Here is a 17,641-nt window from a genome sequence, read left to right as displayed (position 1 = left end):
GCTAGCGACGCCACCGGGCATGAGGGGGTCTGTGCGGTTCACCCGAACCTCCCTAATGATGATCCGCCACTGCCTGGAATGGAGAATGCCCTGTCTGGGGAGGGTCTCGTATACTCCCTATTGATGTTTTGATGTTATGCTGCCCAAATTACTGATGACAATTTTTGATGTTAATGTCTAGAAAAAAGGGAAGGAATGAGTTAAACAGATTGATACCACATACAGAATACATGTCCTGGACTAGAGAATATCCCTGTCCGTGGAGGGTCTTATATACTCACTGTTTAATCTGATGTTTCTGAAACTGTTGATATTATTTTCTAGAAAAAAAGGGAATGAGTTCAGCAGATTGATTGACAGGTCACTTTCACACTGCATGATTTTGGTCAGTCTTTTGCTTTACTATTTATAAGCCAAACCCAGAAGCGGAACATGAATAGCAAAAGTATAATGGAAAGATTTGCATGTCTTCCATGTTTTGGACCAACTCCTGATTTTGGCTTATAAATACTGATGCAAAATACTGAGTGTGAAAGTGGCCTTAGAGCTATATACACAAAGAGTATACATGTCCTGGACTGGAGAATGTCCCTGTCTGGGGAGGGTCTCATATACTTACTGCTTATTCTGATGTTTTGACGGTGGCGCAGCAGAAAATTGCTCTGAAGAATCTTTGACGAAAGAAAACAAGTGTTTCATCAGAAGGAAATCATATAGTAAATGTCTAGATCAGCACAATACAGGCGTCCAGTGGAGCGCAATGTGATAGAGAAGCATGGCTAGTGATAGCATCGAAGGACTTTCTGTATTTGATGCATGTGTAGGGATGTCAGGGGGAACACAAACTGTTTTCTGTGCATTGCTTTCTGCTCATATAGTGGCAGTGATGAATAATGTCTAGTAACCACTGGACTAGTATTACCTGGAAATGCAGGGGAGAAACAAAGCTGGTCTTTCCTGCCAGCAAGAACATTCATAAAAAAAATAAGGTGTGATAAAGCCCACATGGAACCTGCATTTATTACCTTGATGTTCGTGTTTCTGCTGCACGGCCGCTGTTTCCGTTGCTGGTGAAAAAATACGATTTAATGATAAATAAATAGCCTGTGAAATGTTAGTAATAGAAATATGAAAAGGTAACTAAACTTTTAAAAAACTTTTGACATGTCATAGTGTTGTGTCAGAAGTTTTGATCAGTCGGGGTTCAACCACTGAGACCCCCACTGATTGCTAAAACATAGTGGCAGAAGCGCTCGGATGAAAGCTGTGTCACTTTGTTTCTGATCAGCTTGTCTCGGAAAGCCGAGCCATCGAATTCCAGAGTCAATAGACAGTCTATAAACCCGTACACCGCTGGTGCGGCTTTCCTCGTGAAGCTGATCTGAAATTAAGCAGCACAGCACTCACTCAGCGCTCAAACCCCCACTGATCAAAACTTGTGACATGTCACTGTAATATGTCAAAAGTTTTTTGAAAGTTTAGTTACACTTTAAGTATAATCCTAGTGACCTCAGAAAGCATCTAATAACCCGGATGTATAACCTGTATAATCCCATCACATGTTCTATGGTAGGATAAACGTCATACTAGAATTATACTTATAATTGTAGTTCTTACTATGTGATATAGCAGGACTAACTCTCCGTGAATTACTCACATGTTTCTTGTCCCGGTACCTCTTAAGCTTTTCGGTAGCCACCATTTGTGTCTTCTTTAAGAAAAAAGTAAAAAAATAAAATAAGATCAGCTCCATGTCATGAGTGAAGGACTAGTAGGATTAGTCTATGCAATAAGATTGTCCTGCGGAGACTGAATGAGGCGGCGCTCATAGGAGTAAAATAAGTGACCCCCTAGACTCCAGTGTGGAAATTCAGCCAAGTATACATTTTCTTGAATGAATCCACATTCGGCAATTGCCTTTCTCGCCGATACTCTCCTGTTGTTCCTCTGTTGGCCACTAAGGCACGCATTTCTTATAGTGCCAGCACGTGCCAAATCACCAAGCCTTCCCATTGCTCTTTGCCTGAACAATTAGGTTCAAAACTCCAGTTTGCTAGTTGTATCCTCCTGAGATTATTTATTATCGACCCTGCCTGAACTTGACCGGATGCTGCATCTTGTCTGCAGTTATTGTACCTCGCCTCTACACGTCAGCTGCTGCCAACAGAAACTCCTCTGGGGGTAGCGACCTTGGCATACTAGCAGCCAAGTCCACATCTCCATACAGAGGTTAAAAGATATAAACCTAGCTATCCCTTAGACTCCGCTCCTCAGTTTAGCCCCACGCCAAATTCGTTGGCAACATAGTGGATCCACACCATCCTCTATAGGCCCCGTGACACATATATTTCTACAGAGCGATTGTCCTTTATTTACATACAGAATATTTTTAAACACACCAGGCTTTCTCCTGTATAAAGAACTTAAAAGTAACTGGGGCCATGAAACATGAAACATACCCACTCATGTCACCCTGTAATGTCTAATATGATAAATGACTAGCGCCCTCTAGTGTAAATTATGTTTGTAACCCGGTATATGTGCCACCATACTTTATGCCACTCTAAGTCTGGATAACATAGCGTCTGCCTACAATCAGATCATCGTGGCAGGATTCTGTACTTACCGACTGGTGGTCTCATGTTTGTCCATTGTCTCATCCACCTCCACTTTCATCATCCCTTCCTCCTCCTCATCCTCCTCCACCTTCATCATCTCTCCCTTCTCGGTGTTCATCTTCTTTTTCTCCTGTTTTATCTTAGTCTCGTCCTCATTTTCCTCCATACTATTAGAAAGTAAAGATTGTGAGAGTATAGGACGCACTCTATCTGCTCTACGGATGTATAATTAAGGAACATCACCCCTGCCCACATAGAAATATTCACACCCATATTGTGTTACACATGACAGTATTAAAATACAGATAAAGTAGCTCAATGTTATAATGGTATCATGAGTTATAATGTCCAGCACAAGAGTGTAACCCAACCCCAATAATATACCTTCATCTAACATTAGTCCTATTGTTAGCCCGTGGACGTGTCCTGTGTACTTATCCGGCACGTGTTCTATGTCATATTTGTATCGCCATGTATTACTCTGTCTGGATAACCCAAGTCATTCATTATCAAATCAATATCTATAATGTACGTTATTTAGTGTCTGTATACCATAAGCTCATTGTAGCCGGATTCTTTACATACCCAATGATGTTATCATATTCATATGCTTTCTCTGTCTCACTCTCTCTCTTCACATGTTCAATATTTTCTGTCTCTACATAAATTTCTTCCACTCCTTCTTCATCCTCATCTTCTTCACTATTGAACCACACATAAAAAAGTTACATACAAACAGGGTTATTTCTAGAGAATTTATCCACATATCTCCCCACCCGAGGAGGCATAAATAATTTTTATTAATTTTAAAGCGGTTTTCTCATAATGATCATTTATCGGCTGTCTACAGGATGTGTCGCTGCGCATGATCAACTATCTCCGGCAGCGCCATAGCAAGTGAATGGAGCAGTGGCCAAGAATGCACAGTACCGATCCATTCACATAGGGCACTTCAGGACCCCCGTTCTCGGGATAGGTGAGGGTCCCAGTGGTCGACCCACCACTGATCAGACATTTATAACCTATTCCGTGGATCGGGGCTAAATGATCATATTGAGAATAACCCTTTAATGCTTACTGTGACTAAATAATACCCTCAAACAGTGACTGAATAATACCACCATACAGTGACTAGATAATATTACCATACAGTGACTGAATAATATCTCCATACAGAGACTACATAATACCACCATACAGTGACTGAATAATACCTCCATACAGTGACTAAATAATACCATTATACAGAGACTACATAATACCATCATACAGTAACTGAATAATACCTCCATACAGTGACTGAATAATAACTCCATACAGTAACTAAATAATACCACCATAAACTGACTGAATAGTAGCTCCATACAGAGACTACATAATACCCTCATACAGTAACTAAACAATACCTCCATACCGTGATTGAATAATAGCTCCATACAGTAACGAAATAATACCTCCATACAGTGACTGAATAGTAGCTCCATACAGTAACTGAATAATACTTCCATACAGTGACTAAATAATACCACCAGGTCAATGTAGAAAAAAAAGGGGTAGCCAGGTTAGAGAGGGGTCAGACTATATTGGTGGGGGAGAAACAGAATGTGGGGAGAGGACTGGACAACAGGATAAGGAGATCCTTTCGTTACAAAACATCAGTGTAAATAAAAAGGACCGATTAATGTCAAATCACATTTCTGATAATAAAAGTGAAAAACTGACAGGCAAGTTAAAGTGTATGTTCACAAATGCCAGAAGTCTAGCAAGTAAAATGGGGGAGCTGGAGGCCTTGATACTGGAAGAAAATATAGATATAGTTGGTGTTGCTGAAACATGGCTGGACTCTTCACATGACTGGGCTGTAAATCTACAGGGTTTTACACTTTTTCGTAAAGACAGGGCAAATAGGAAAGGTGGTGGTGTATGTCTGTATGTGAGAAGTGATATGAAGGCGAGTGTGAAAGAGACAATAGTGGGTGAAGACTGTGAGGAGGTTGAAACCTTGTGGGTGGAACTAGAAAGGGAGGTAAACACTGAAAAAATTACTTTTGGTGTAATCTATAGACCCCCCAATATAACTGAGGAGATGGAAGTTCAGCTATATAAACAGATGGAGCGGGCTGCACAGGCGGGTACTGTAGTGATAATGGGAGATTTTAATTTCCGGGATATTAATTGGTGTCATGGTTCGGCTTCAACTGCAAAGGGGAGACATTTCCTCAACCTGTTGCAGGAAAATTTTATGGGCCAGTTTGTGGAAGACCCGACTAGAGGTGAAGCTCTGTTGGATCTGGTCATTTCTAATAATGCAGAGCTTGTTGGGAATGTCAATGTTCGTGAAAACCTTGGTAACAGTGATCATAATATAGTTACATTTTACCTATACTGTAAAAAACAAACGCAGGCTGGGAGGGCAAAAACATTTAATTTTAAGAAAGCCAATTTCCCCAGGATGAGGGCTGCAATTCAGGATATGGACTGGGAAGAACTAATGTCAAATAATGGAACAAATGATAAATGGGAGATTTTCAAATCTACTTTGAGTTATTATAGTGCAAAATTTATTCCTACAGGTAATAAGTATAAACGACTCAAATTAAACCCCACATGGCTTACACCTTCTGTGAAAGGGGCAATACATGACAAAAAAAGGGCATTTAAAAAATACAAATCTGAGGGTACAGCTGTAGCATTTGTAAAATATAAAGAGCTTAATAAAATCTGTAAAAATGTAATAAAATTAGCAAAAATACAAAATGAAAGGCAGGTGGCCAAGGATAGTAAAACAAATCCTAAAAAATTCTTCAAGCATATAAATGCAAAAAAGCCAAGGTCTGAACATGTAGGACCCTTAGATAGTGGTAATGGGGAGTTGATCACAGGGGATCAAGAGAAGGCAGAGTTACTAAATGGGTTCTTCCGCTCTGTATATACAACTGAAGAAAGAGCAGCTGATGTAGCCGGTGCCAGTGCTGTTAATATATCGGCTGATATACTGAATTGGATGAATGTAGAGATGGTCCAAGCTAAATTAAATAAAATAAATGTGCACAAGGCTCCGGGACCAGATGGGTTACACCCTAGAATTCTTAAAGAGCTTAGTTCAGTTATTTCTGTCCCCCTTTTCATAATATTCAGAGAATCTCTAGTGACTGGTATAGTGCCAAGGGACTGGCGCAGGGCAAATGTGGTGCCTATTTTCAAAAAGGGCTCTAGGTCTTCCCCGGGTAATTATAGACCAGTAAGCTTAACATCCATCGTGGGGAAAATGTTTGAGGGGCTATTGAGGGACTATATACAGGATTATGTGACAATAAATAGCATTATAAGTGACAGCCAGCACGGTTTTACTAAGGACAGAAGTTGTCAAACTAACCTAATCTGTTTTTATGAAGAGGTAAGCAGAAGTCTAGACAGAGGAACCGCTGTGGATTTAGTGTTTTTGGACTTTGCAAAGGCATTTGACACTGTCCCCCATAGACGCCTAATGGGTAAATTAAGGACTATAGGTTTAGAAAATATAGTTTGTAATTGGATTGAGAATTGGCTCAAGGACCGTATCCAGAGAGTTGTGGTCAATGATTCCTACTCTGAATGGTCCCCGGTTATAAGTGGTGTACCCCAGGGTTCAGTGCTGGGACCACTATTATTCAACTTATTTATTAATGATATAGAGGATGGGATTAATAGCACTATTTCTATTTTTGCAGATGACACCAAGCTATGTAATATAGTTCAGACTATGGAAGATGTTTGTGAATTGCAGGCAGATTTAAACAAACTAAGTGTTTGGGCGTCCACTTGGCAAATGAAGTTTAATGTAGATAAATGTAAAGTTATGCATCTGGGTACCAACAACCTGCATGCATCATATGTCCTAGGGGGAGCTACACTGGCGGATTCACTTGTTGAGAAGGATCTGGGTGTTCTTGTAAATCATAAACTCAATAACAGCATGCAGTGTCAATCAGCTGCTTCAAAGGCCAGCAGGATATTGTCGTGTATTAAAAGAGGCATGGACTCGCGGGACAGGGATGTAATATTGCCACTTTACAAAGCATTAGTGAGGCCCCATCTAGAATATGCAGTTCAGTTCTGGGCTCCAGTTCATAGAAAGGATGCCCTGGAGTTGGAAAAAATACAAAGAAGAGCAACGAAGCTAATAAGGGGCATGGAGAATTTAAGTTATGAGGAAAGATTGAAAGAATTAAACCTATTTAGCCTTGAAAAAAGACGACTAAGGGGGGACATGATTAACTTATATAAATATATTAATGGCACATACAAAAAATATGGTGATATCCTGTTCCTTGTAAAACCCCCTCAAAAAACAAGGGGGCACTCCCTCCGTCTGGAGAAAAAAAGGTTCAAGCTGCAGAGGCGACAAGGCTTCTTTACAGTAAGAACGGTGAATTTATGGAATAGCCTACCGCAGGAGCTGGTCACAGCAGGGACAGTAGATGGCTTTAAAAAAGGGTTAGATAATTTCCTAGAACAAAAAAATATTAGCTCCTATGTGTAGAAATTTTTCCTTCCCTTTTCCCTTCCCTTGGTTGGACTTGATGGACATGTGTCTTTTTTCAGCCGTATTAACTATGTAATAATACCTCCATACAGTGACTGAATAATACCACCTTACGGTAACTGAATAATACCTCCATACAGTAACTAAATATTACCACCATACAGTCAATGAATAATAGAAAAAAGAGGAAGCCTCCAGCTCACCTTGTATGCAGACTTGCACTGCTAGTAGCGCCCGGGTCCTCGTGTTGGCACACGATCAAGAAGTAGAGGCAGAGAACAGAAATTGGATCCAGCGCTGATGAGGGTAAAAGGAAAACTTTTTCCAAGTTTTATTTGGTCATTTAAAAGCAGAATCGGCAGGATAATGTCCTAGTACAGAGGGAGGTTCAATAGTGTAGATATACACCATTGAACCTCCCTCTGTACTAGGACATTATCCTGCCGATTCTGCTTTTAAATGACAAAATAAAACTTGGAAAAAAGTTTCCTTTTTAACCTCATCAGCGCTGGATCCAATTTCTGTTCTCTGCCTCTAAATTAATAATACCACCATTCACTGACTGAATCATACCACCATACAGTGACTGAATTATACCTCCATACAGTGACTACATAATACTCTCATACAGTAACTGAATAATACCTCCATACAGTGACTGAATAATAGCTCCAAACAGTAACTGAATAATACCACCATATAGTAACTGAATAATACCACTATACAGTGACTGAATAATACCACCGTACAGTGACTAAATAATACCACCATACAGTGACTGAATAATACCACTATACAGAGACTACATAATACCCTCATACAGCAACTGAATAATACCTCAATAGCGTGACTGAATAATACCTCCATACAGTCACTAAATAATACTATCATGCAATAATTGAATAATACCACCATATAGTAACTGAAATATACCACCATATACTGACTGAATAATACCTCCATACAGTGACTATATAATACTACCATGCAGTAACTGAATAATACCACCATACAGTAACTGAATAATACCACCATACACTGACTGAATAATATCACCATACAGTGACTGAATAATACCTCCATACAGTAACTGAATAATACCTCCATACAGTAACTGAATAATACCACCATACAGTGACTGAATAATACCACCATACAGTGACTGAATAATACCACCGTACAATGACTGAATAATAATACCATACACTGACTGAATAATACTACCATACACTGACTGAATAATACTACCATACACTGACTGAATAATACCTCCATTCAGTGACTGAATAATAGCTCGATACAGCTGACCGCTCTTCAAACTGTATTTGCGTCACATTTTCTTCCACTCCTTCTTCATCCTCATCTTCTTCACTATTGAACCACAAATAAAAAAGTTACATACAAACAGGGTTATTTCTAGAAAATTTATCCACATATCTCCCCACCCGAGGAGGCATAAACAATTTTTATTAATTTTAAAGCGGTTTTCTCATAATGATCATTTATCGGCTGTCTACAGGATGTGTTGCTGCAAATGATCAACTATCTCCGGCAGCACCATAGAAAGTGAATGGAGCAGTGGCCAAGAATGCACAGTACCGATCCATTCACATAGGGCACTTCAGGACACCTGTTCTTGGGATAGGTGAGGGTCCCAGTGGTCGAACCACCACTGATCAGACATTTATAACCTATTCCATGGATCGGGGATAAATGATCATATTGAGAATACCCCTTTAATGCTTACTGTGACTAAATAATACCCTCATACAGTAACTGAACAATACCACCATACAGTGACTAGATAATACCAGCATAATGTGACTAAATAATATCACCGTACAGTGACTGAATAATACCTCCATACAGTGACTGAATAATATCTCCATACAGTGACTGAATAATATCTCCATACAGTGACTGAATAATACCACCGTACAGTGACTAAATAATACCACCATACAGTGACTGAATAATACCACTATACAGAGACTACATAATACTATCATGCAGTAATTGAATAATACCACCATATAGTAACTGAATAATACCACCATATACTGACTGAATAATACCTCCATACAGTGACTATATAATACTACCATGCAGTAACTGAATAATACCACCATACAGTAACTGAATAATACCACCATACACTGACTGAATAATACCACCATACAGTGACTTTATAATACTACTACCACGCAGTAACTGAATAATACCTCCATACAGTAACTGAATAATACCACCGTACAATGACTGAATAATAATACCATACACTGACTGAATAATACTACCATACACTGACTGAATAATACTACCATACACTGACTGAATAATACCTCCATTCAGTGACTGAATAATAGCTCGATACAGCTGACCTCTCTTCCAACTGTATTTGTGTCAAATTTTCTTCCACTCCTTCTTCATCCTCATCTTCTTCACTATTGAACCACAAATAAAAAAGTTACATACAAACAGGGTTATTTCTAGAAAATGTATCCACATATCTCCCCACCCGAGGAGGCATAAACAATTTTTATTAATTTGTAAGCGGTTTTCTGATAATGATCATTTATCGGCTGTCTACAGGATGTGTCGCTGCGCATGATCAACTATCTCCGGCAGCGCCATAGCAAGTGAATGGAGCAGTGGCCAAGAATGCACAGTACCGCTTCATTCACATAGGGCACTTCAGGACACCTGTTCTTGGGATAGGTGAGGGTCCCAGTGGTCGAACCACCACTGATCAGACATTTATAACCTATTCCATGGATCGGGGATAAATGATCATATTGAGAATAACCCTTTAATGCTTACTGTGACTAAATAATACCCTCATATATAACTGAATAATACCACCATACAGTGACTAGATAATACCAGCATTATGTGACTGAATAATATCACCGTACAGTGACTGAATAATACCCTCAAACAGTAACTGAATAATATCTCCATACAGTGACTAAATAATATCTCCATACAGTGACTGAGTAATACCACCATACAATGACTGAATAATAGCTGCAGACACTGACAGAATAATACCACCATACACTAAGGCCTCATTCACACGACAGGGTCCGAGTGTCGGGCGGGAAAATCGGCCCTTTTTGGCCGATTTTCCCGGCCGGTTTGCATCCGGTTTGCATCCGTTCCGGGCCGAGTTGCCGTTTTTACCGGCCGATTTGGACCCGATTTGCATCCGTTTTTTTCCCTGTCCGTTTTAAAATCGGATGAATTTCATTTACATTTTTTGCCACACACAGCCCTTTGTAGATAATGCCACAGCCCCCCTGGTAGGTAATGCCACCCAGCCCCCTGTAGGTAATGCCACACAGCCCCCTGTTGGTGATGCCACACAGCCCCCTGTTGGTGATGCCACACAGCCCTCTGTAGGTGATGCCACACAGCCCCCTGTAGGTGATGCCACACAGCCCCCTGTAGGTGATGCCACCAAGTCCCCTGTAGGTGATGCCACCAAGTCCCCTGTAGGTGATGCCACCCAGCCACCTGTAGGTGATGCCACCCAGCCCCCTCTAGGCGATGCCACACAGCCACCTCTAGGCGATGCCACACAGCCACCTGTAGGCGATGCCACCCTGCCCCCTGTAGGCAATGCCACCCTGCCCCCTGTAGGTGATGCCACACAGCCCCCTGCAGGCGATGCCACCCAGCCCCCTGCAGGCGATGCCACCCTGCCTCCTGTAGGCGATGCCACCCTGCCCCCTGTAGGCGATGCCACCCAGCCCCCTGTAGGTGATGCCACCCAGCCCCCTGTAGGCGATGCCACCCAGCCCCCTGTAGGTGATGCCACCCAGCCCCCTGTAGGTGGTGCCACCAAGCCCCCTGTAGGTGATGCCACCAAGCCCCCTGTAGGTGATGCCACCAAGTCCCCTGTAGGTGATGCCACACAGCCCCCTGTAGGTTGCACCCATCCCCCCCTTCCAGAAGAAGTCACTGACTTCAATGTCCATATATGGACAGTGGAGTCACTGACTTCTCTTGGAGAGGAATTCCCTGCCACAGGTCGGGAATTCCGCTTCAGAAGTGAGTGACGTCACTGTCCATATATGGACAGTGTAGTCACTCACTTCTCCTGTAGCGGAATCCCCGGCCATAGAGTCGGGGATTCCGCTGCAGAAGTGAGTGACATCGCTGTGTCCATATATGGACAGTGTAGTCACTCACTTCTCCTGTAGCGGAATCCCCGGCCATAGAGTCGGGGATTCCGCTGCAGAAGTGAGTGACATCGCTGTGTCCATATATGGACAGTGTAGTCACTCACTTCTCCTGTAGCGGAATCCCCGGCCATAGAGTCGGGGATTCAGCTGCAGAAGTGAGTGACATCGCTGTGTCCATATATGGACAGTGTAGTCACTTACTTCTCCTGTAGCGGCATCCCCGGCCATAGAGTGGAGGATTTCGCTGCAGAAGTGAGTGACATCGCTGTGTCTATATATGGACAGTGTAGTCACTTACTTCTCCTGTAGCAGCATCCCCGGCCATAGAGTCGGGGGATTCCGCTGCAGAAGTGAGTGACTTCGCTGTGTCCATATATGGACAGTGTAGTCACGCACTTCTCCTGTAGCGGAATCCCCAATCCCCGGTCGGGGATTGGGGATTTCGACTCCTACAGGGAGCAAAAAAAGACCCTCCTCCTCCTCCTCACATGCACTCTGCACTGTGAGGAGGAGGAGAGAGAGTGCGCGAGCGACGGTAGACCCGGCCATCACTCAGGACATATTCCGGTGATGGCCGTGTATTACCCGGCCCCATAGATTTCGGTACCCGGCCGAAAATAGGGCATGTCCCATTTTTTGACGGCCGGTTTTCCAGGCCGTCAAAAAATTGGTCGTGTGAATAGCCCCATTAGGGGTCTATTGTTCCTAATGCAGCCGGGTGCCGGCCAATTTATGAAGGGCCGGCACCCGGCCGGGAAACCCTGTCGTGTGAATTCCGCCTAACTGAATAATACCTCCATACAGTGACTGAATAATACCACCATAGAGTGACTGAATAATACCACCATTCAGTGACTGAATAATACCACCATACAGTGACTGAATAATACCACCATACAGTGACTAAATAATACCTCCATACAGTGACTAAATAATACCTCCATACAGTGACTGAATAATACCACCATACACTGACTGAATAATACCACCATACAGTGACTGAATAATAGCTCCAAACAGTAAATGAATAATAACTCCATACAGTAACTGAATAATACCACCATACAGTGACTGTATAGTAGCTCCATACAGTCAATGAATAATACCTCCATACAGTCAATGAATAATACCTCCATACAGTATTTGAATAATAACTCCATACAGTGACTGAATACCACCATTCACTGACTGAATAATACCACCATACAGTGACTAAATAATACCACCATACAGTTACTGAATAATACCACCATACAGTGACTGAATAATACCACCATACAGTGACTTTTAATGTGTCAGCTGGGCTCCGCCGAAGTGTCCGTCATTTTGACAGGAAAAATATAATCCTTTTTGTTCTACAGACTTACGGTATTTCCTCATGGGTAATCCAAAAAGGATCATCTCCATATCCTGATGGCCTGGAAGAGAAAATAGAAATCCAGTTAGAATAACAAAACTGAAACCTACCAAAAAAATCATCTATCATATTTGGCAAGGATGTGGTGTCCGAGGCACAGTTAGCTCTGCCCACAGCCCGACCTGCAAGAAGCCTGTGAGGAAGAAGATGTGAGTGCTCAGTCTGTCTGTTGTTTGTGCCTCCATTTGTCTGTGAGACTGAGTGTTTGTGTGTGTATAAATTCTAGTATGTGGGTATGTGTGTCTTTGTGTGTGTGTGTGTGTGTGTGTGTGTGTGTGTGTGTGCCTAAGTGCCTATATATGTATCTGTATAGTGGCGTAGCTATAGAGATCGCATCGGTCGCCACTGCGACCGGGCCCCCAAGCCTGTGGAGCCCGCATGGCCCCGTTGCCACCCATTACTGACCGCTCTTCCAACTGTATTTGCATCCTCAGGACGCAAATACAGTTCAGTGCAATGCTGGAGTCCTGCTCCAGTATTCACTGTGCCGCGAGCGGCTCGGCGCAGGCAGGCGCGATGTAGTGAGTCACTCACAGCACAGACCGAAGGAGAAGGATTCGCCACCCCTCGTGGGAATGGGGATAGGTAAGTAATTATGTTATTATTTTTCTATTAGGTATGTACATATGGGGGCATTATACTGGGTATGGGAGGGGGGCTCATATGGCAGCTGCTGAGGGGGCATCATACTACATGGGGGGCATTATACTGTATGGAACAGCTATGGGGGGCATTATAATCTATGGGGAAGCTATATGAGGCATTATACTGTATAGGGGCATTATACTGTATAGGACAGCTGAGGGGGCATTATACTGTATGGGGGGCATTATACTGTATGGGACTTCTAAGGGGGCATTATAATGTATGGGGGGCATTATACTGTATAGGACACCTAAAGGTGGCATTTTACTGTATGTGGGCATTATTTTGTATGTGGCAGCTATAGAGTGCATTATACTGTATGGGGAGCATTATACTGTGTGGGGCAGCTATAGGATGCATTATACTGTATGGGGGCATTGTACTGTATAGGACAGCTAAGGGGAGCATTATACTGTGTGGGGCATTATACTGTATAGGACAGCTAATGGGGCATTATACTGTATGGGGGCATTATACTGTATAGGACAGCTAAGGGGGGCATTATACTGTATGTGGCAGCTATGGAGGGCATTCTACTGTATGGGGAGCATTATACTGTATGGGGCAGCTATAGGGGGCATTATACTGTATGGGGGCATTATCCTGTATGTGGCAAAATGGAGGGCATAATACTGTATGGGGGCATTATACTGTATAGGACAGCTAAGGGGGGAATTATACTGTATGGGGCATTATATTGTATGGGACAGCTATGGGGGGCAATATACTGTACTGTGCAGATATAGGGGGCATTATACTGTATAGGGCATTATACTGTATGTGGCAGCTATGTAGGGCACTATAGTGTATGGGGGAATTATACTGAATGGGGCAGCTATAGGGGGCATTATACCGTATGGGGGCAATAGACTGTACGGAGCAGCTATAGGGGGCATTATACTGTATGGGGGCATTATACTGTGTGTGGCAGCTATGGGTGCCATTATACTGTATGGGGGCATTATACTGTATGTGGCGGCAATAGGGGGCATTATATTGTATGGGGCATTATATTGTATGGAGTGCATTATACTCTATGGGGGCATTATATTGTATGGGGCAGCTATGGGTCGCAATATACTGTGGGGGCAGCCATGGGGGTATGATACTGTGGAGGCAGCTATGGGGGGCATTATACTGAGTGGTGGCATCTATGGGGCATTACACTGTGTGGGCAGCTATGGGGGCATTATGCTGTGTGTGGGCAGTTATGGGGGCATTATACCGTGTAGGGGCAGCTATGGGGCATTATACTGTGGGGTCAGCTATGGGAGGCATTATACTGTGGAGGCATTCATGGGGTCTGTCGTGCAAGGCGGCTGGGTAAGGTGTGCATGCAGTAATTGAATAATACCACCATATAGTAACTGAATAATACCACCATACACTAACTGAATAATACCTCCATACAGTGACTATATAATACTACCATGCAGTAACTGAATAATACCACCATACACTGACTGAATAATACCTCCATACAGTGACTAAATAATACCACCATACAGTGACTAAATAATACCACCATACACTGACTGAATAATACCTCCATACAGTGACTATATAATACTACCATGCAGTAACTGAATAATACCACCATTCACTGACTGAATAATACCTCCATACAGTGACTAAATAATACCACCATACAGTGACTAAATAATACCACCATACAGTGACTGAATAATACCACCATACAGTAACTGAATAATACCACCATACACTGACTGAATAATAGCTGCAGACACTGACAGAATAATACCACCATACACTAAGGCCTCATTCACACGACAGGGTCCGAGTGTCGGCCGGGAAAATCGGCTGTTTTTGGCCGATTTTCCCGGCCGGTCTGCATCCGGTTTGCATCCGTTTCGGACCGAGTTGCCGTTTTTACCGGCCGATTTGGACCCGATTTGCATCCGTTTTTTTCCCTGTCCGTTTTAAAATCGGATGAATTTCATTTACATTTTTTGCCACACACAGCCCTTTGTAGATAATGCCACAGCCCCCCTGGTAGGTAATGCCACCCAGCCCCCTGTAGGTAATGCCACACAGCCCCCTGTTGGTGATGCCACATATATGGACAGTGTAGTCACTCACTTCTCCTGTAGCGGAATCCCCGGCCATAGAGTGGGGGATTCTGCTGCAGGGGTGTGTGACATCGCTGTGTCCATATATGGACAGTGTAGTCACTCACTTCTCCTGTAGCGGAATCCCCGGCCATAGAGTCGGGGATTCCGCTGCAGAAGTGAGTGACATCGCTGTGTCCATATATGGACAGTGTAGTCACTCACTTCTCCTGTAGCGGAATCCCCGGCCATAGAGTCGGGGATTCAGCTGCAGAAGTGAGTGACATCGCTGTGTCCATATATGGACAGTGTAGTCACTTACTTCTCCTGTAGCGGCATCCCCGGCCATATAGTCGGGGATTCCGCTACAGAAGTGAGTGACATCGCTGTGTCCATATATGGACAGTGTAGTCACTTACTTCTCCTGTAGCGGCATCCCCGGCTATAGAGTCGGGTATTCCGCTGCAGAAATGAGTGACTTCGCTGTGTCCATATATGGACAGTGTAGTCACGCACTTCTCCTGTAGCGGAATCCCCAATCCCCGGTCAGGGATTGGGGATTTCGACTCCTACAGGGAGCAAAAAAGACCCTCCTCCTCCTCCTCACATGCACTCTGCACTGTGAGGAGGAGGAGAGAGAGTGCGCGAGAGACGGTAGACCCGGCCATCACTCAGGACATATTCCGGTGATGGCCGTGTATTACCCGGCCCCATAGACTTCTACAGGAGCCGGACGGCCGGGTACCCCGCCGAAAATAGGGCATGTCCCATTTTTTGACAGCCGGTTTTTCCAGCCGTCAAAAAATTGGTCGTGTGAATAGCCCTATTAGGGGTCTATTGTTCCTAATGCAGCCGGGTGCCGGCCGATTTATGAACGGCCGGCACCCGGCCGGGAAACCCTGTCGTGTGAATTCCGCCTAACTGAATAATACCTCTATACAGTGACTGAATAATACCACCATAGAGTGACTGAATAATGCCACCATTCAGTGACTGAATAATACCACCATACAGTGACTGAATAATACCACCATACAGTGACTAAATAATACCTCCATACAGTGACTAAATAATACCACCATACACTGACTGAATAATACCACCATACAGTGACTGAATAATAGCTCCAAACAGTAACTGAATAATAACTCCATACAGTAACTGAATAATACCACCATACAGTGACTGTATAGTAGCTCCATACAGTCAATGAATAATACCTCCATACAGTCAATGAATAATACCTCCATACAGTATTTGAATAATACCTCCATACAGTGACTGAATACCACCATTCACTGACTGAATAATACCACCATACAGTGACTAAATAATACCACCATACAGTTACTGAATAATACCACCATACAGTGACTGAATAATACCACCATACACTGACTGAATAATACCACCGTACAGTGACTGAATAATACCACCATACACTGACTGAATAATACCACCATACAGTGACTGAATAATACCACCATACAGTGACTGAATAATACCACCCACCGTACAGTGACTAAATAATACCACCATAGAGTGACTTAATAATACCACCATGTAGTGACTGAATAATACCACCATGCTGGATCTATTGCACTAAGAATACCACTGGTGCCCTGCAGACGCAATTGACTTTTAATGGGTCAGCTGGGCTCCGCCGAAGTGTCCGTCATTTTGACAGGAAAAATATAATCCTTTTTGTTCTACAGACTTACGGTATTTCCTCAATGGTAATCCAAAAAGGATCATCTCCATATCCTGATGGCCTGGAAGAGAAAATACAAATCCAGTTAGAATAACAAAACTGAAACCTACCAAAAAAATCATCTATCATATTTGGCAAGGATGTGGTGCCCGAGGCACAGTTATCTCTACCCACAGCCCGACCTGCAAGAAGCCTGTGAGGAAAGAGATGTGTGTGCTCAGTCTGTCTGTTGTTTGTGCCTCCATTTGTCTGTGAGTCTGAGTGTTTGTGTGTGTATAAATTCCAGTATGTGTGTGTGTGTGTGTGTGTGTGTGTGTGTTTAAGTGCCTATATATGTATCTGTATAGTGGCGTAGCTATAGAGATCGCATCGGTCGCAGCTGCGACCGGGCCCCCAAGCCTGTGGAGCCCGTAGGGCCCCGTTGGCACCCAGTGCTGACCGCTCTTCCAACTGTATTTGCGTCCTCAGG

At 43.2% G+C, this 17,641-nt stretch overlaps 1 protein-coding gene across 1 annotated transcript in view; it reads right to left on the bottom strand.

The window, feature by feature from the left end:
* The window catches only part of LOC142760389 (uncharacterized), a 73,672-nt gene that overhangs the window by 914 nt on the left and 55,117 nt on the right, over positions 1-17,641 (bottom strand). The window contains exons 5-11 of the mRNA XM_075863573.1: positions 9,525-9,587; positions 8,452-8,514; positions 3,204-3,320; positions 2,627-2,785; positions 1,658-1,711; positions 1,026-1,067; positions 1-671 (exon numbers count right to left, since the gene is read on the bottom strand). The exon at positions 1-671 is cut by the window's left edge and continues 914 nt beyond it. Coding sequence (XP_075719688.1) covers positions 623-671; positions 1,026-1,067; positions 1,658-1,711; positions 2,627-2,785; positions 3,204-3,320; positions 8,452-8,514; positions 9,525-9,587 — 547 coding nt within the window. The 3' untranslated portion in view covers positions 1-622. The remainder of the gene's footprint in view (positions 672-1,025; positions 1,068-1,657; positions 1,712-2,626; positions 2,786-3,203; positions 3,321-8,451; positions 8,515-9,524; positions 9,588-17,641) is intronic.

Source organism: Rhinoderma darwinii, chromosome 4 (assembly GCF_050947455.1).
Source record: "Rhinoderma darwinii isolate aRhiDar2 chromosome 4, aRhiDar2.hap1, whole genome shotgun sequence".
Lineage (NCBI taxonomy): Eukaryota > Metazoa > Chordata > Amphibia > Anura > Rhinodermatidae > Rhinoderma > Rhinoderma darwinii.
The sequence above is the reverse complement of the archived record's forward strand: the minus strand, read 5'-3'. Positions and strand labels throughout refer to the sequence as shown.